The sequence below is a fragment of the Rattus norvegicus genome, chromosome 2, assembly GCF_036323735.1.
Source record: "Rattus norvegicus strain BN/NHsdMcwi chromosome 2, GRCr8, whole genome shotgun sequence".
Taxonomy (NCBI): Eukaryota; Metazoa; Chordata; class Mammalia; order Rodentia; family Muridae; genus Rattus; species Rattus norvegicus.
The window spans coordinates 217,829,977-217,849,776 of NC_086020.1; the positions used below are offsets into that span (position 1 = coordinate 217,829,977).

General features: G+C 41.1%; 1 protein-coding gene across 28 annotated transcripts in view; it reads left to right on the top strand.

The window, feature by feature from the left end:
* Camk2d (calcium/calmodulin-dependent protein kinase II delta) overlaps positions 1 to 19,800 on the top strand; it is a 263,575-nt gene that overhangs the window by 131,653 nt on the left and 112,122 nt on the right. For all 28 annotated transcript variants that reach the window (XM_006233285.5, XM_017590604.3, XM_017590613.3 and 25 more), the window contains 1 exon segment: positions 1,675 to 1,729. In XM_006233285.5, the coding sequence (XP_006233347.2) occupies positions 1,675 to 1,729 (55 nt within the window).

A 19,800-nucleotide genomic window follows, 5' to 3' on the forward strand; every position in this document is an offset into this window, starting at 1 on the left:
AGCCTGGTGGATGGAACCGTGAGATAAAGAGTGGCCACTGTGGAATGTGGGTTTGGAATTGCATCTGTAGTGTAGACTCTCTCTAGATAGTTGTAGTTTGAGCCCACTTAAATATTCTTCTGGGCATACCTTTTCCATGTGGCGACCATCGTCAAAGAGGCCTGTGCTAAATGTCCTAGTTAGGGTTTTTATTGTTGTGAAGTTTACACCGTAACCAAAAGCAACCTGGAGAGGAAAGGACTTATTACAACTTTTACTCTGAGGTCTGCATTCCATCACAAAGGAAAGGATAGGAACGTAATGCAGGATTCTGGAGGCAGGCAGTGGAGCAGCTGTGGAGGAGCGCTGCTTACTGGTTTCTTCCTAATGGCTTCCCAGGTACGCCTTCTTAGAGCATCCAGGACCACCTGCCCAGGGGTACCACCACCCACAGTAAGCTGAGCTCTCTCATACCAAACGTTCGTCAAAACCTACAAACTTGCCTACAGGCCAGTCTTATGGAGCCGCTTTCTCAATGAAGATTCCCTCTCTCTAGATAGGTCTAGGTTTATGTCTCAAGTTGACAAAAATCAACCAGCATGCTACAGTAGAACCTTATGTTCTCTCATGACTTTTGTAAAAACAGAGTATCCTTCAAGTTGGTTGTTTTCTGTCACCTCTTGCCTTCAATAAAAGTTATCACCAGTGAGAGATGAACGGCTGAAAGAGAGACAACCTTGGAAAACCAAACAGTAGATAGATAAAAGAGTAAGTTTGCATGTGGCTTGGTGTAGTGTTTTCAATTCATAGGATTCATATATGAGTTTCTGTCAGTGTCACCTACAAGCTTACTCCATTGGGAAGTTGGCATAGGTCGAAGGAACTGGTTTATTATTTCACCAGCAAATTCTCAAGCACGCTTTTACCTACTTTTGGTGACTTAAGTAAAGAAGACAGGCTGGCTAGGCAGTGTCATGTTGGAACTCAAGGACAAATGGAAGAGACGGGGCAGGGAGACCTTTTTCTAGACTCATGCTTGGCTTGCTGTCTGTGCTGTGGTGATCATCGCACTGGTTGATGAAGACTAGGATAAGGGCAACATGAAAAGCAGCAGTTCTCAACCTGTGGGTTGTGACCTCTTTGAGGGTTACGTGACCCTTTCACAGGGGTTGCCTAAGACCACTGGAAAACACAGGGATTTACCTTATGATTCACAAGAGTAGGAAAATTACAGTTATGACATAGTAACAGCAATAATTTTATGGTTGGGGACATCCATAGTTGAGGAGCTGTTTTAAAGAGTTGTAGCATTAGGAAGGTTGAGAACCACTGGTCAACGGGAATGACAGGGAAGTGTAAGAATTGTCTGAACCTGAAAACTTTGGATGTATACATGTAAATGTATAGTAAAATTTCTATAGCATTTATCTGGGAATGTGTGGAATAGTTTTCTTCTATTTTCCAGCATTTTAATACATATACTAATGTCATTACAACCTAAATAATTTTCAAGCTCATTTAGTTAATAATTGTCAGAACCAAGGCCCAGATCTTGGGTTATTTCCTCCACCCATGCCTTTCTATAAATGACACTGATATATCCCAAGTTTAACGTAAGAAGCAGTGTCAATCATAGAACTCATTTTCTATAGACCATTTAATAAAACACTGAAAACTTTCTTCTCTTTTCTTCAGTGAGACTTCATGACAGCATATCCGAAGAGGGCTTCCATTACTTGGTGTTTGACTTGTAAGTACATCCCTTATGTTCATTTATTTTTGTCGTATAGTTGAAAACTATTTTGATTTAAACATGATTTCACTCATGCCATAGTCCCAATTAAGGATCGCTCTAATACTGTAAAATGATTTGCAAGTGACTATCCACTTCAATTCTTTTAAAGAGAGACAGCTTCACAGCAGTGTAATGTCCACATTTGGAATTGGTTTGAGTGTGTTCCTCCTTGCACGGCTTGTGGAAATGTTTTACAGAAATGGCTGACATGAGCAAAGTTTACTATTGAATTTTCTAGGCGCTTCTAAAGTTTATCTTCTATAAACAGAAGAATCAAAGAAAATAACCCTGGTCTTCACGGTTCATTTAAGCTAATCAGAACTTAAATTAAGGTTCTGCCGACAAGATTGAAGGGGAAATATTCAATCCTAGAAGGTATATAGCAAAATAGCCCGCGGGCATGACTGCCTAGCGCTTAATAAAGACAGACATACTTGAGATAAGTAGTTTGATTCTACTTATTTGAGATATTAAAAACTGGCGGTATCATTTGACAATTTTAATACTGAGAACAAGTCCACAGAAACTTTATCCTAAATCCAGGTAAAGTTTTCTGCCCAGAGATATTCAATGGGTCATGCTTATGTGTGTCTTTGTGTTGGGGCAACAATAAGAGAGAATTTTATAATTATAGTACACACGTTTACTGAGGGTGTTTGCGACAGTGCATTTGAAAGTACACACCAAAAAATTCACATGAATCCAAAAGTGGTTAGTAATAGGTTTAATTACGTCGGATTTTAGCAATGTTATGAAACCATTCCTCTGTCTGCTTTCTGTAACGTGGGTTTGTCTTAATCTTAAGCTCTTCCAGTCTTCTAAAATGAATTGCTTTCTTTTCAGTTATCAGACTGACTTCCAACAGAAGAAAAAGGGAACAATGACACTTTTGAAAGTACTTTATCCATTGAGTAAAGTTTTCACAGGAAGAGATCTGGCTCCCCGAATCTTATGATACGGGCTAGCACAAAAGCCCAATTTATTAGTGTTATATTATTATCTTGATAAAACAGAAAACTTGACCATAGCCAAGCAGCCATGCATGGCCATCCGTCATCCTGTAGCCCATGTGTATGCTGGGAAACAATACCCAAAGCCCTGATTGAGCACAGCCCTAGGGCACAGGTTTGCCCTCACAGGTGCAGTGTGTCCCTGTGTCCTCGTGCTGCCTGGGTTATACTTTATCATCTGTGACTTCTCCCAGTGCCTGTCCTTACCCATGCAGTTCTTCATTCCAGCTTCTTGCTTCCTCGTGGGCCTGAAGCCCTTCTTGTATTGTTTTCTTTCCTGAACTTTCTTAAGTGATTCAGTTGTTTCTCTTATGAGAGGTGTAGATAATGTAGATTTTGCCGTCCGTGCCTTCTGGGTATTGGATGACATGTCAGTGTTGGATCAGATCCCCTGCCATGTGGTTCTCCTGTACTCATCCACTTACCCCATATCTATATATTTTATAGGCTTTTGCATTCCTTATTAAATTAGAAATGATGAGATTCAATTATTTTCTCATAATTCATTTTTATAATTCAGAAAAATAACCAATGAAGAACATATAAAAACAGTTCACATTAAGACAAAATATGGTTTACAGCTAAATGCTATCATTGAAAACTCTTTTCCCTTTGCCTAAGTTATTAGTCAGGTGAGCCCTATTAGTTGTGTAGCTGTGATGATTGCCTGGGTTGTTTCTGCTGCAAATCAAAGTGAAGAGACCTGAAGGTGAACATTTAGGTATGGAGTCTAAGAGCTTAGAATACGAGTAATCAGGCAACTCAGCCTCTGAGCTCAGGTGCTTAAAAATCACTCCTCAGTGTTTAAAGCATGTGACGAGTTATCACTAGTTCCAATCAAAATGTTTTGTCAGTAAATGAGATTTACAAGGCAGCCTAAATACAGTTCAATCAAATACCCAGTTTTAGAAGGAATAGCTAAAAGGTATAGATTTTTTTCCCAACTGGCTGAAATGAAAACATAACCAAATATAAATATGAAATTATGTAATTGCTATCCAAATCAAAAAGAAGAAAAGAGGAGTGACTTTAGAAAAGTATGCAATTTCAATATAGTTTAAAAGTATGGTCTAAAAGCCATCAGTGAAATACTCATGTTGGGAATATTTAAGGTCACACAGTCATTTGCAGGATAAATTTCTGCTTTCCCCTTGAAGAGATGTGTCATGTGTTCCTTTCCACCGTTTGAGGCCTATTTTGACAGTGTGTGGTTCTTGTGCTTGCTTTCTGTGCATTGACAGACACCAGACTCAAAGAGGGAGTTCTGGGTTTGTAGGTGTATTTTTTTCATGGAAGATTTCACATTATAAAAAGGAAAGGCTGGGGGAGTTCTATGAGGGGGGAGAGTTTCTTCCCGCTATTTTATTAACTTGGATATTTGTGAATTTTACATCATTTACCCCAACCCCACTCATCTCCCCCTCCCCTTGTACTTACCCTCTACCCTTGAAACCTCCCCCACCACAGAGAAAAAAAATCTCATTGTGGAGGCTGGAGTGTGTCGCAGTGTGTCCCATAGTATATATGCTTTGTCTATATGTCTTTGCCTGCAAATATTTATTGCAATGACTCCTTAGGCTGGTATGAAGCCTCCAGCTTCTGCTACTCTATCAATTCTAGAAACTTATTGGAACTCCTCTTTGATACCCCGTTGTTCCTCTGTGTCATGGACATCCTATAGTCTTGGATCTGTAGGAACAGCCTCTTCATGCACTCTAGGAGTTTGTCCATGAGGTAGATGTTGGGGTGGGTCAATTCAAAGCCCTGGATCTGGGCCTGAGAGTTATCTGAGCTGGTCAGCCCTCCAGCTCTCATACACCCCGTGCCAGCTCACTAACACCACAGAAAACCAGGTCCAACTCTACCTTGTTGCCCAGTTGAGGTGAAGGGCCTATTCTCCTGAGTGCTGTTGCAGGCGAGGGACAGAGCCAGCTTCGCTCCTGCCATAGGCGGCAAGGGTTGAAGGTTGGGGAGTGCATACCCCCTGTCTACACTGCTTCATGGCTGGCAAATTGTGGGATCAGCTCAGCCCCACCCCCACCATCAGGGTCAGCTCTGCTGTGCTGCACAGGCAAGATGCAGGGCCAGCTCTCCTGCTCTGATGACCCCAGTGCCAGGTCTCCTGCTTGCTGCAGGCGGTGAGACAGGAGGGAAAGGGAGAATATTGTTTCCTCATCCATGCCACTGCATGGGAGATGTGCAGTAGGAGCAGCTCTCCCATGCTCATGTTCTCCAGAAGGCTCACTTACAACTCCTGCAATGTGCACGTCCTGCTCTCCCACATATGCAGCTGGCTAGGAGTGGGCTCAGCTCTCCTACACTCATGTCTCCAGGCCCAGCCCTCCCATGATGCCCAGGTGAGGAGTAGAGCTACTTCTTCCCAGCTCTCAGGCATCAACATGTTTCCAGGTAGCAGACCAGACCAAGGATGTCTGTCTGATCTTTGGTGATAGCAGACCCTTGCTGGAGGGCCATGGACCCAGACATGGTTCCCAGTGGCAGCACAGGCCAGGGCCCCACCATGGTTTCAGGTGACATCACTGGCTATTCACATCAGGCTGTCCCTCAGTGCCCTGGAGTCTCTTCATTGTGCACACATCCTTCTGTTTCTTTTCCTTCCATTTCTCCACTGCCTGCTTGCTCCTCTTTCTACCATCTATCCCATAATCACACCTAAGGATCAGAGAAAACTGTCATGCTAAAGGAGCAAGGGATGTCTCACCAGGCCACACCCCTCGATGAAGTGCTATAAACAATCAGTGGCTTCTGGGAAAAGGAGAACTGGGTTTCTTCAGGGACAAGATTGACTATGGGTTATCCGGTTCCAAATGATCACCCTAAAAACATCTATATATGACCAATATTAAATGGACTTAGTAGTTTGTATGCATGTATATATATATATATATATACATATATATATATATATATATCACATACATACATATGTATGTGTAGCTGTAATAATTAAAGAAGAGATCATGAATGTGAGAAGGAGAATGGGGATATAAGAGAAATAGGAGAGGGATGAAGTAATGTGAATACACGTGTATGACATTCTCAAAAAATTTAAAATCCATATTATGACAGAGTGGCATGTGTTGGGTGTTATATTTTGCTGTTCTTTATTTGTGACATATGTGCACCAGGAACTGTCAGGAGTTGCATGTACACAGATAGATACGCTGTGTATGTATATATTGGAATATACATCTGTCACAGCAATGTAAGCCATATAGGTACACAGGTAGGAGAACACTTGGATTGAATATTTGTGATCTTCTTAGGAACCTAAGTAGAGAGAATTAAATGGGTTTGTGAGAAAGAGTCGACAATGGAAACTTTAGTTTTCATTCTGAGATGCCCACCACTGACAATTCTGCATTATCATCTCTCCAAGTCCCTTCTCTTTTATATAACATGCACCTGTGGAACTCAGTGAGACATGTGAGATATTTTATTTACTGACGATGTCAGAAATAATTGATCTGTTAAGTATCCTGGTTTTCAGACTGCATATTTGGACTTCTAAAAGCCCGTAGCACAGGCTTAATGTGGTAAAAGCTTTGAGAGTGTCTGGAAATGAGAGCCACCATTCATCCAGGCAGAGCCTTAGGGACAACAGAAGGAGCTGACATTGAGGTGAACACACTCATGGCCTTGGGAATATTTCTCCATTCAACAAACATGCATGTTCGAAGCATCTCTTGCACAAAGCATTCCACGTAAGTGGCTGAAGGGAAGATGAGCACGATGTCTTTTAAAGGTTTTTACTTTTTACCTGCAACCTCACTCTCCTTACTTCACTGTTTCTGGACTATGTCACATGACTGTCATGCTGACCCTATTTCCAGAGCACACAGAGACAGCGGACTAGCAAGGTCTTAGCCCATGTTCTTAGATATTCAGGGCGGGGGTGGGAGGTCCATGTTAACATTTTGCTAAATATGATTGCATAGATTTTTTTATCTACTCTATAATTTTTACTTTGATAAAATGTTCGTTGGCATTAATGTGGTTATTAATTTGGATAGACCAGTAGGTGTTTTCTGTTTCTTCTGTTCTTTGTCCCTGTTATGTTTAGTTATCGTTTTGTTGAGTTTTCTCTTTCTTCCTTCCTTCCTTCCTTCCTTCCTTCCTTCCTTCCTTCCTTCCTTTCCCTCTTTTTTCTTTGCTTGGGCCCTTTTTGGTATCAACTTATGTAATTTTATTTTTTCTCTTAGAGTACCAATTGTACTTCCTGAAAAGGTGTTTTGAATGGTTTCAAACAGTGTGTAATATACATTTACATTTAATTGATGGTCCTTTTGAAATAAAACAATGCTACATTTGCACTATACTTAGTATACTTTCTATGCTATGGATTGTTTAAAACACTGGTTCTCAGCTTTCCTAACGCTGTGACCCTTTAATACAGTCCCTCATATTGTGGTAACCGACAACCATAAAATTATTTTCACTGCTACTTCATTACTGCAATTTTGCTACTGTTCTGAATCATGATATAAATATCTGTGTTTTCCAATGGTCTCTGGGGGGTCATGACACATGGGTTGAGAACCACCGGTTTAAAGTCTAATCTCTCTCTCCTTTCCATACAGGCTGAAAAGCAGAAGCTGCTTAGCTAAGCTTTATGAGTCACATTCCTGCCTCTTCTTCTTGCTTTTTGTGCATTACAGTTCCTCAGGCATACATGTGTGCATGTGTGTACACAAGCACTTATACACACACAAGGACACATACACAAGCACGTGCATGGTTGAATAAATTCTCCCTATTATTTTGAACAAACATATTTCAGATCTGTTGAAATGAATCTCTCCTCCTCACCTTTCCCTGTTTCTTCACTGAAGGAGCTGTTCCTTTCTTTGCCTGGCTGTGTTTCTGGCAGTTACTATTTTCTCTCTCCCTGAAGAGTTTTCTGACCATCCTCAAACCTTGCTGCAAACTCCCATCATATTTTTGTCTATCTAACTTAATTTCTACTTCACCTTGAAGGATATCCTGACAGGGTATGGAACTCTGTCCTTTTATTTATTGATACTTCAGTTTCTTCATCATGTTCTCCACTCACTGGCTTTGCTTAGAAGTTAGAATAGTTCTTACTTAATCTTTATGCCTCTCAGCCAAGGTGCCCACAGGGCTGGGGTGGAGGTAAGGCTTCCTTCGGGCATTTTTTTTTATTTTCGTGAGCCGCCACATTTGACGGATTGTTTTGGGACCCCCTCAGTCTTTGCTGCTTCAGATTGCCCGTCCTTACCTCCTGTGCTCCCGAGGCCACCTGCCACCTCCCATCTGGACATTCTGCATTTCATGGCTAGTGAAAAATTTGTTGGATATTGTGTTCTGACTTTCTTTGTCATTTTTCTCTCTTCTGTCTTTGTGAACTGCAGCTGTCATATCCACAAACTCCACGATTCTCAGCAGTGCCCAGTCTCCCATGGAGCCAATATAGGGCTCCCTTCATGGGGAGTTCTCAAGGCCTGTGATAGCTGGCATTCCCTCGCGGCCTTCTTGGAATTTCAAGCTCCCTGTTTACAACACTCATTTTTCTTGCGTGGTGTCAGTTTTTCCACTACAGTTCTTTTCTCCCTGTCTGTCTTCCTTCCCTCCTTCCTGTCTTCTTTCTTCCTTCCTTCTTTTAATTCCTGGCCTGACAGTCCCAACATTCCTGACATGCCTGTGGTTCAGGGCTTTGCTTGTGTTTCCTCATAGTCATTTTGAAAGGAAGATGTGTGCCGTGCCGGGTTAAAGGAACAGTCGCAAATAGGTCTGTAGTGATGTCAGAGAAGGCTGTGAGAGGCAGCTTCTGTGGCCTGCGATGAGATCCCATTGCCCTGTGTGGCTTTCGTCTCTGTGGTCTTCTCCCTGCTGAGAATGGAGCAGGGTAGTTTGGAATCTTCACCCCTCCCAACTACTTAGGCTTCGGGAAAAACCTCAGCAGTTCGGGTTACTTTGTCCTGTGGGTAGAGCATTCTAAGCTCAGAAGGCCTTGCCATGTTTAACCATGCTCTTTCCTCTCCTGCTCAGAGAGGCAGGGCGTGGTTTCTCCTCCAGTGTCCACTGTTACCACCTGACAGAGCTCTTGGACCTTGCTATGGTTTGTGAGCCCAGTGGATTCATGTGTTGAAATTTCACCGACATTTTGAAGTGCGAAGAAGGCAGAAACTTAATCTAGCCACAGAGTTGAGGGCTTTGGGTGTCACTTCGCATCAGATGGGTTTGTCAGGGTGGAGCCCAGTGATTTAATGTTTATAAGAACAGACATCTGTGCTCTCTGAACCAGAGGGCCATCAGCAGGTCGGAGCCTTTGAACCTACAGAATTATAAGCTAAATAGACATCTTTCTAAAGTTACTCAGATTCCATTATTTTGTTTATAATAATAAATAAATGGATCGGGGATAAGGTTAAACTCATCAAGGTATAAGAAACTCTAAAGATGATGTTCCCATGAAGATTTTATTTTTTATTGGATTTTTTAATTTACATTTCAAATGTTGTCCCCTTTCAGTTTCCCATCTATAAACCCCCTATGCCATCCCTCTTCCCCCTTCTTCTATGAGGGTGTTCGCCCTCTCCAATCACCCACCCCTTCCCGCCTCCCCACCCTGACATTCCCCTATACCTGGAGGTCCAGCCTTGGCAGGACCAAGGGCTTCTCCTCCCATTGGTCCCATGAAGATTTTAATCTATTAAGATTGTCTCCCACTGTCTTTACTAATGATTTTATGCACTTTATGATTTCCTAACACACACTGGGTCCAAGGAGGTATTGGCCATCAACTTCCGCTCTGGCAAGCTATGATGTACTATAGCCATTTGCCCTGCTTTCCATACAGAAGACATGGGTTTACATTGTAACCTCACATTCATTTCTCAGTCTGTGCAGCTCTTTGCCTGTTATTGCAAAGTGTTGGTTTCTAAGATCTTTAAATGCTGGCCCAGATAGTAGAGGATTTCACAGTTTTGTTCTACTTGGCTAAATCTATTTCATAACTTCTTCAAAATTTATAAATTGTTCTGATTCAAAAATCAAAGTGAGACATCATTACTTATTAGCCAGAGATAAGAAATCAAGACCAAGACTTTGAAGTTTTACAACATACCTTAGGATATAGAAGCCTGGCCTATATTTTTCTCATATTCTGAAAGTAACCAACACTGATCCTTGGCAAATTGCTGAAACTAATCATATTTTAAAACATACCAACACTGGAATTTGATGTCCAGATTCATTAAAGAGGTTTACTCGTTTTGTTCAGATTTTAAAAGCACCCTGTTCTCGAAAAAAAATAATTAAATATGAAATCATGAAATTAATTCTCCCCTATTAAGTGATTTCACTGCAGCTTCTCTGTCTGAAGTTTTGCCTTGAAAACAGTCTGGAATTGCTATCATGGGTGTGATTGTCAGTCGTGGGGACAGTGTCCAAGGACCATCGGTGATATGTTGCTATGTAGAGAATTTGGAAAAGTTACAGTTTCAATGATGTGGCACTAAGTTTAGCAGACAGCTTCTTCAGTGTGGGATATTTTCTGCTCTGTGCCCATCCATTTCATCTTCCAGCCTGGACTCTGTGGCAGGAAGCCCGGCTCCCACCTGATCCCTGCCTGGTTCTCACTTCTTGAGCCACTCAGGCTTGGCAGGTTCTGTTCTTGGCTCATGGTTGGACCCCTCCCCGCTCCTCACCCATACTTGCTGCTTTAGATGTCCTCCACAAATAGATCTGCTATTATACCACAATCATTCAGTGGATACTGATTGAGTGCTAATTGCATGTGAAGCACTTTGCTAAATACTAGAGATAAAACAGGTGAAGAAGACACAGCCCCTGACCAGGATGTGTTTAGAGCTAAGCAGGAGAGACTAGAGGCTGTTGTGAGCCCCCGACAAGGTGCTGCATGGGCAGCGCCTGGTGGCAAGTATGCTAAGATAAGCAGCTTGTGGAAAGGTCCAAACAAGGCTGGGAGATTGTGGAAGTGGGTAGCTCAAGGTGGATGAACCTTTACGTCTGAAGGTAGGTGGAAAGGGCACCAATAAGGCTTTGAGAGTAAAGGGAGCTCAGGCTGTAAGCAGTTCTCTATGATCATGTCAGATTTACCAATTCTTGCACTAAAATTTGATCCTGACTTTGAACAAAAGGCAATTCAGGGTAATAATGCATATATGTAGAGGAAAAAATGCTAACATCCAGGGAGGATAGTCTGATGCAAGTTTCTAGATTATGGGGTCACAATACCAGAGGAGAATAAAGGCAAGCAGAACAGTTTGTAGTAAAGTGGTAAAATATAGATAGAGTGATTAATTGGAGCTAAAATTTCTTTTTTCTTTTATTGAAAATATATTTTAATACAATACAGTCTAATTATGCTCTCCCATACACACACCACTTTATTCCCATCTGAATTTACCCCCATTCTGTCTCTCATTAGAAAGCAAACAGGCATCTAAGGGATAATCATAAAATAAATAAGATCAAAAAACTAATAAATCAGAATATGACAAAACAAACAGAAGGCAACGAGCCCAAGAAAAGGCAAAAGAAATCAAGAGAAATACAGAGACACTAATTCTTTTGTTGAAACCTCTTGAAAATATTCTATTCTTAAGGTAGTTTCAGAACTCTGATTAGAGAAAAGAACAGTTTATCTCTCACAGAGCTTCGACCAACTCCTTAATGACTCTGTGATTGAGAACAGTCGTACTTTATTAGTCCATATTTATGGATGATTTTGGAATTGTGTGCATGCGAATAAAATAACACATCACATTTAAGGACAAGGAATGCACCATATCCATCTAACAATCAGACTTCAGGAAAGGCTCTATAGAGAGCACTAAAGCACACCAAGCAGTCAGTAAGGCTCTCCTGGATAAATGTCTTGACATTTCAAATAAGTCAGAAGAAATGAGAAAAAGTTACAAGGAGTGCTTCATGTGAAACCGTATGTATTAGCTGATGGTTGGTGCCCTATCCTGACATCACATGTATTCTCGTGGTGCAACGTGTGACAGCTCTGTGAGGTGCTGACATGCCCAGCATCTAACTTAGCCAAGTTAGTCTTTCTATGTACTCTTGCCAAACCCTAGACAAATAATACCCTTCTCAGTCTATTCCCTTCCAAAGATAGAACCAAAATATGTAAAAGAAGAAAAGTGGTTCCTGTTGGTTTATAAATATCTGCGTGGTGAGTGCTTGACGAATAATACAATTTTAGTATAAATATTTATGTCTTCAGGTCCTTCTCATAGGCTTGCGTATCAGTCTTTTGGACAACTTGCTAAATTAATTAATCCCAGTCTCTCTAGCCATGTAGTAACACTGTGTGTGTGTGTGTGTGTGTGTGTGTGTGTGTGTGTGTGTGTGTGTGGCCTTTTGTTGGTATGTGTTTGTGTTCTTAAAGTTTAATGTATCAATTGGTAAGGTTATTTCAGTTATTTTAAGATATTTCCTTCCTTTCAAAGGGTACTTGAAAGAGAAATGCTAATTTGATTTTTCATACATGTTTTTGAATCTTATAAATTTCGAATTCTAAATTAATAAGGCAGCATTATTTAGGACTTTCACTGAGCCTTGAAAAAAATAAAGCTTTCAGAAAGTGAGGAGTGGAACCAGATAAAAAATGACAGGTGACTGTACAAAGCTTAAGTCCAAGTGGATCAAGGACCTCCACATCAAACCAGACACACTCAAACTAATAGAAGAAAAACTAGGGAAGCATCTGGAACACATGGGCACTGGAAAAAATTTCCTGAACAAAACACCAATGGCTTACGCTCTAAGATCAAGAATCGACAAATGGGATCTCATAAAACTGCAAAGCTTCTGTAAGGCAAAGGACACTGTGGTTAGGACAAAACGGCAACCAACAGATTGGGAAAAGATCTTTACCAATCCTACAACAGATAGAGGCCTTATATCCAAAATATACAAAGAACTCAAGAAGTTAGACCACAGGGAAACAAATAACCCTATTAAAAAATGGGGTTCAGAGCTAAACAAAGAATTCACAGCTGAGGAATGCCAAATGGCTGAGAAACACCTAAAGAAATGTTCAACATCTTTAGTCATAAGGGAAATGCAAATCAAAACAACCCTGAGATTTCACCTCACACCAGTGAGAATGGCTATGATCAAAAACTCAGGGGACAACAGATGCTGGCGAGGATGTGGAGAAAGAGGAACACTCCTCCATTGTTGGTGGGATTGCAAACTGGTACAACCATTCTGGAAATCAGTCTGGAGGATCCTCAGAAAATTGGACATTGAACTGCCTGAGGATCCAGCTATACCTCTCTTGGGCATATACCCAAAAGATGCCCCAACATATAAAAAAGACACGTGCTCCACTATGTTCATTGCAGCCTTATTTATAATAGCCAGAAGCTGGAAAGAACCCAGATGCCCTTCAACAGAGGAATGGATACAGAAAATGTGGTACATCTACACAATGGAATATTACTCAGCTATCAAAAACGACTTTATGAAATTCGTAGGCAAATGGTTGGAACTGGAAAATATCATCCTGAGTGAGCTAACCCAATCACAGAAAGACATACATGGTATGCACTCATTGATAAGTGGCTATTAGCCCAAATGCTTGAATTACCCTAGATGCCTAGAACAAATGAAACTCAAGACGGATGATCAAAATGTGCATGCTTCACTCCTTCTTTAAAAGGGGAACAAGAATACCCTTGGCAGGGAAGGGAGAGGCAAAGATTAAAATAGAGACTGAAGGAACACCCATTCAGAGCCTGCCCCACATGTGGCTCATACATATACAGCAACCCAATTAGACAAGATGGATGAAGCAAAGAAGTGCAGACCGACAGGAGCCGGATGTAGATCTCTCCTGAGAGACACAGCCAGAATACAGCAAATACAGAGGCGAATGCCAGCAGCAAACCACTGAACTGAGAATAGGACCCCCGTTGAAGGAATCAGAGAAAGAACTGGAAGATCTTGAAGGGGCTCGAGACCCCATATGTACAACAATGCTAAGCAACCAGAGCTTCCAGGGACTAAGCCACTACCTAAAGACTATACATGGACTGACCCTGGACTCTGACCTCATAGGTAGCAATGAATATCCTAGTAAGAGCACCAGTGGAAGGAGAAGCCCTGGGTCCTGCTAAGACTGAACCCCCAGTGAACTAGACTGTTGGGGGGAGGGCGGCAATGGGGGGAGGGTTGGGAGGGGAACACCCATAAGGAAGGGGAGGGGGGGAGGGGGATGTTTGCCCGGATACCGGGAAAGGGAATAACACTCGAAATGCATATAAGAAATACTCAAGTTAATTAAAAAAAAAAAACATGAAAAAAAATGACAGGTGAGTGTGTTCAAATTGTGTATTCCAGGTAAAGTACATGTATGAAAATGTCACAATGAAGATCTATTCTTTTATACAGCTAATAAATGCTAAAGAAATAGTGCTCTCAAAATAGAATTTTAATGGAAAGTCATAATTTTTCTTCTGTAACATTACTGTATAATAGTGTAGTCATGTAAAGTTTTATGTGATGTGGATTTATTGGGCTGGGATCCATGTTGCAGTAGTAGAACACTTGCTTAATCTGCACAATGTCCTGAATTCTATCCCCAGCACATGTACATCTCCCTCCCCCACTCTCTCTCTCTCTCTCTCCCTCTCTCTCTCTCTCTCTCTCTCTCTCTCTCTCTCTCTCTCTCTCTCACACACACACACACACACACACACACACACACACCATTGTATTATTTTATATTGTTAAATGAGAAGGTGGAGAAGCAGATCTTAGCAAATGATATTTAAGAAGAAAGCTATTTCCCCCAAAAGAACATCCTATTTTTATCCATCCTTAGTACTTTTATATTAATTAACCTGATGCTTCCTTCCTAACCAATTAAACTGTGCATTTAAATTCAGATATTGATTCTTCCTGATTTTTAAGGTGCTCAAGCATCCTGTCTGGTTTTTGTATAGCTTGATTATGTGTGTTTTGTAAGCAAGCTAAACGAGGTATTTAATTACCCTGCGATCCTGATATTAATAACTATAATTATTTAAGCAATGCAAGTTGCCGCTCTGGTTGTCAGACCCACAAACTCCCCGGATGTTTGAAACACACGCGTGAACAAGGCCTGGGATTCTTCCTTCTTGTGTTGCATTTGTAATTGGAAATTGTGGAACGAAGGGCATTTGAGGTTTTGTCTGTCTGTCTGTGTGTCTATTTTTGGCAACTGTCTATTTTAGATTTTGGAACCTATTCAAGTCTTTCCAAAAATATTGCCCCGAATTAGTCATTTTCATTTCATGGTCAGTTGGATGTATTTCGTTGCCTGCTCTTGCTTGAACGAAAAAGCCATGACTTTTACCATTAGACTTTGGTTCCTGCCCTATCGTTGGATACTTAATGACTCATGATACAGTCTTCTTCTGAAACTCACTATTAGTCACAAAACCCATGAGAACTGTAACCTGAAATACTGTGGTGAATTAAAGTAGAATACTGTAGCAATTAAATATCCAGACCCTCAAAATCATGCTCTGTGTTATCCTCTGAGAGGCTCTACCCAGCAACTGACTCAGACAGATGCAGATGCCCACATCCAAACAGTGGACGAAACTTAGGGACTCTTATGGAAGAACAGGAGGAAGCCCTAAGAGGGGATAGGAACTCCACAGGAAGACCAACAGTCAACTAACCTGGACGCTTGGGCTCTCAGACTGAACCACCAACCAAAGAACATACACAGGCTGGCTAGACCTCCCCCCACATACATAGCAGGTGTGCAGCTTGGTCTTCATGTGGGTAGGTCCTGAGTGAACAACTAGAGCGGGGCTATTCCAACAGATGTCGCCTGTATGTGGGATATGTTCTTCTGGCTGGGCTGCTCTGTTTGGTCTCAGTGGGAGAGGAAGCACTCAGCCCTGCAGAGACTCGATGCACTAGGTGGACGAGATATTAAGAGAACCCTCCCCCCAGAGGAGAAGGGTAGAGGGTAGAAGTGTTTTGGAAGGGGTGACTAGGAGTGGGCAGTGAGCATGTTGTAAGGTGAATAAATTGAAAAAAGAAAGAAAGAAAAAGTTCATGCCCTGTGTGTCAGCTAGCCATTTTTTTGTGACAATATGCCCAACTGAGATAATTAACTTTTAAGAGGAAAAGGGGTTTTCATTATTCATAGGTGTCAAATCCTTGGACAGTTGACTCTACTGTTATACTTCACAGAGTTCATTTATGTAACAGATGGGTAATATCATGGTAGCACAATTCAGTAGGAGGCTAGCTGACCTCAAATCCATCAGTCAACACAAAAGGAAGAGAGAGGCCAGGAGGCCAGGGATCCCTCTAAAGGCTCATGCCAGCGACCCAACTTCCTTCCCTAACCCTCACCTCCCTCCTTTTCTTTTTCTTTTTCCTTTGTAAAGATTTATTTATTTACTATGTGTAGTGTTTTGTCTACATATGTTCCTGCACACCAGAAGAGGGCACCAGATCCCATTAGAGATGGTTGTGAGCCACCATGTGGTTGCTGGGATTTGAACTCAGGACCTCTGGAAGAGCAGTCAGTGCTCTTAACCTCTGAGCCATCTCTCCAGCCCTTTCCTCTTTGCAAAAGAGAATTTTAAAGACTGTGCTATACAGTTGGCCTCTGATACATGCAGACCCAAACTATGTAAACGATTCCTAAGAATTCAATGCTGTTTCCTCGAATGAAAGTGTGAGTGCTTGAGTACCATTGGACAGCCCCTGGCGAGATACTTTTTTTTTCTTTTTTTCTTTTTTTTTTTGTGGAAATTTATTTAGTTTTCGTAATGGAATTTCTGGCCTTAATAAAAGTTAGCATTTGTTTCATAATTAACCATGACTACCCTTTTCCCAAACTGTTATTATTGCCAATTTTGTTATTTAGAGTAACTCTATAATACACTGTTAGTGTCGTTCTGATCTGTACCAGAGAACTGAGGCAGAAGTGGCTCGTGTGTCAGAGGTCACTGTGGAAGTAGTTAGATTTCCTTGGGTTTGCCTGACATGTGCTGTGGACCTCAGAAGTACTGCTTTTCTTCTTTTTGTTTGTTTGTTTGTTTGTTTGTTTTTGTTTTGTTTTGTTTTACCAAACTCTAGATGGGCAACATTAGATACTTGCATTTGGTTTTGAGTGATTTTATTTTTTATCATTTTTTCTGAAACCCATTATTTTTAAATTCCTTCCACCTTTCACATCCCTCCCTACCCCCAAATGGAGCCAATGAACATTTATCCGTTCAGTTTCATCCTTTTGTTTCGTTCACAAGCAAACGTTCAAGGAAGTTTTCTGTAACCTCTCGATCTTAGGTTACAGACCTTCAGTCATTAGTATTAGAGAAAGCTTATTTACTGAATGGTGGGGTGGTAATTTATTCAATCAAAATCCAAATAGCTCTCCTTAATCTTGGATAAAGGAGAAATAAACTGAGCTACACAATCTAGGCTGCTGTTTTAAGATATAAAAACACAATTAAAAGATAGGAGAAACAGATAGGAGTTGGAGTCATGTCGTGGACAGACGTTGGGTACATTTTGATGGAAAGTGGTTAAAATTGGTGGCTTTTCCAGGACTGCTTATAGAACAAGGACAGCCACCCAGAATTGGTACACACAAAAGTTAGCTTCTTCTCTTAAATGATTGAAATACTCATAAATATATTTGCTGTCAATAGTCAGTTATAGGCTACTGAAGTTTGGCTGGCCCCATATGCTTTCTCTGTTTGTCAGCATAGCTGTTCATCACATACCCCCTGCAGTTTAGGGATTACAGGTCTTTTTCTTTGGAAATGCATTTTTCACATAATATATTCTGATCATGGTTTCCCCTTCCCCAGTTTTTCAAAGATCCTTACCACACAGCAGTCAGTTTCACTCTATACAGAATCTATGTGCAGGGACTACCAACAGTCATATCAAACCTGATTGTGTTTTCCCTCTTTGAACCAGTTAAAGTGACCAAAGGAATTAACAGTCAGCCCATTAGCTAGAAGTGTGCTAGTTAAGCAGGGTAGGCCACAGGGGACAAGAGTTGGGGGAAATGACTTGCCATGGAGAAGTGGGGAGCCGTTAACTCAGGAGAAGTGAAATCCAAACAGGCAAAACACCCAAATCCATACAGAAGATGAGAGGCTGCCACAAAGCAAGTCAAGAGCAGAACTACCATGGAAGGGAAGAAAATGGAATTGCCAAAATGGAGAATAAGAGTAGGGAACAGTGAGTGTAGACTAGCAGACTTGATCAAAATGTAATTACCTTCAGTCCTAATGCGAGGAACAACATTTAAAAATTATCTTTACCTGTCAAAATTTGTAAGTTTCTGTTTTTCACGAGTGAAGGTTTTTATGCTGAAGTATATCATAAAGGCAAAGCTTAATGGTTTCAGTTCAGCCATTATCATAGGAACTCACATAGTCCCATGGACTTCTGATGGATAGAGTTCAGCCATTATCATTGGAACTCAATAGTTCCATGGACTTCTGATGGATAGATTTTATTCTCCTTACTGCCTTTAAACTACTACATTCATTCGTTTATTCATTCAGTCATTTCTGTGTGACAGAGTGGCCGGGAGCTCATGTGTGCTGGTTAGAGGACTACTTGGAGGAACTGGTCCTCTCCTTCTGTCCCAAGAACCAAACTTAGCTCACCAAGCTTGGACACCACAGCTATTACCCACTGGCCTGCTTTGCAGGCCATTCATGGTTTCCGATGCTGAGGTTTGAAAGGACTAAAGATGTTGTCACTGTTCTTTTGCTTTGAAGAGATACCAGGACCATTAGCAACTCTTGTAAAGGAAAACATTTAATTATGGCTGCCTTATAGTTTTAGTGGTTTCCTTCATTGGCATTATGGCCAGGAGCATGGCAACATATAGACAGACATGGTTCTGGAGACATTGAGGGTTCTGTTTGTAACCTGCAGGCAGTAGGAAAAGGAGAGAAACAGTAGGCCTGGCTTGAGCTTTGGAAATCCCAAAACCCACCCTCCAGTGACACATTTCCTCCAACAAGGCCACACCCACTCCAGCAAAGCCATACCTCCTAATTCCTCTCAAGTAGCACCACCCCATAATGACCAATCAATCAAATATATGAGACTATGGGGAGGGAGCATTCCTATTCAAACCACCATAGATACATACAGTAATATAAAAAATTATGAAATTAGATTACATCTATGAATTCTACTATTAAAAACAGGTATGTTTTGTCATATGCAAAGTCTACATATGATTTACATATGCATCCCATAGTATGTATGTTTGTAAATGTAAGTTTTGTGTGTGTGTGTATACAAATGAATACGCCAATAAGATTGAGTAGAACAGAGAGTGATGTTTAAGAGGAAAAAAATCACTTTAGAGGTGCCTCTTCAAGCCTTAAGTCACCTGTTTAATTATAACAAAATATAATCCTTATTATTGTCTATGTATTACTCAGTTTTTGATTTTTTTTTAATTCTAACAGTGTTTGGTGTCTATCCATAGATAACAAACAAGCAAACTATTTAATTTGTCTTATTTTGCCTTGGAATAGAAAGTTGCCAGGGAGATTAGCAAATGAACTCATCATTTGTAGCTGGGAGTTGCTCAAAATAAGCTGTGCAGTCCAGAGCTATACCACTGGCCAAAGTGAGATCTAAGAAAGGACAGCAATCTGCTGAGTTAACAAGGAAAGGGAAAGATTCACCTATGAGTCCAGCTTCATCAGGCTCTGGAGACAGTGATTGAGTCCATCATTACTTTTGGAGGACTATTACACAAAAGTCATAAGGAACTAGAGAACGTCCCTTTCTAGATAGAAGAAAGGCATTGGGAGTACTTTCCGGTCTTGCTCAGCCTCTGTTCTGTTGTTTGGAAAACAATTGTGCAATTTAACTAGGAGTAGCCATTTCCCAGTATACTTTGGGGCTCTACCCAGGTGGATCTTGTCCTCCCCGATTGCAAGACCAGATTTAGGTGCTCCCCTATTCTGTGTTGGCACCTGAACCAAGTAACTCAGA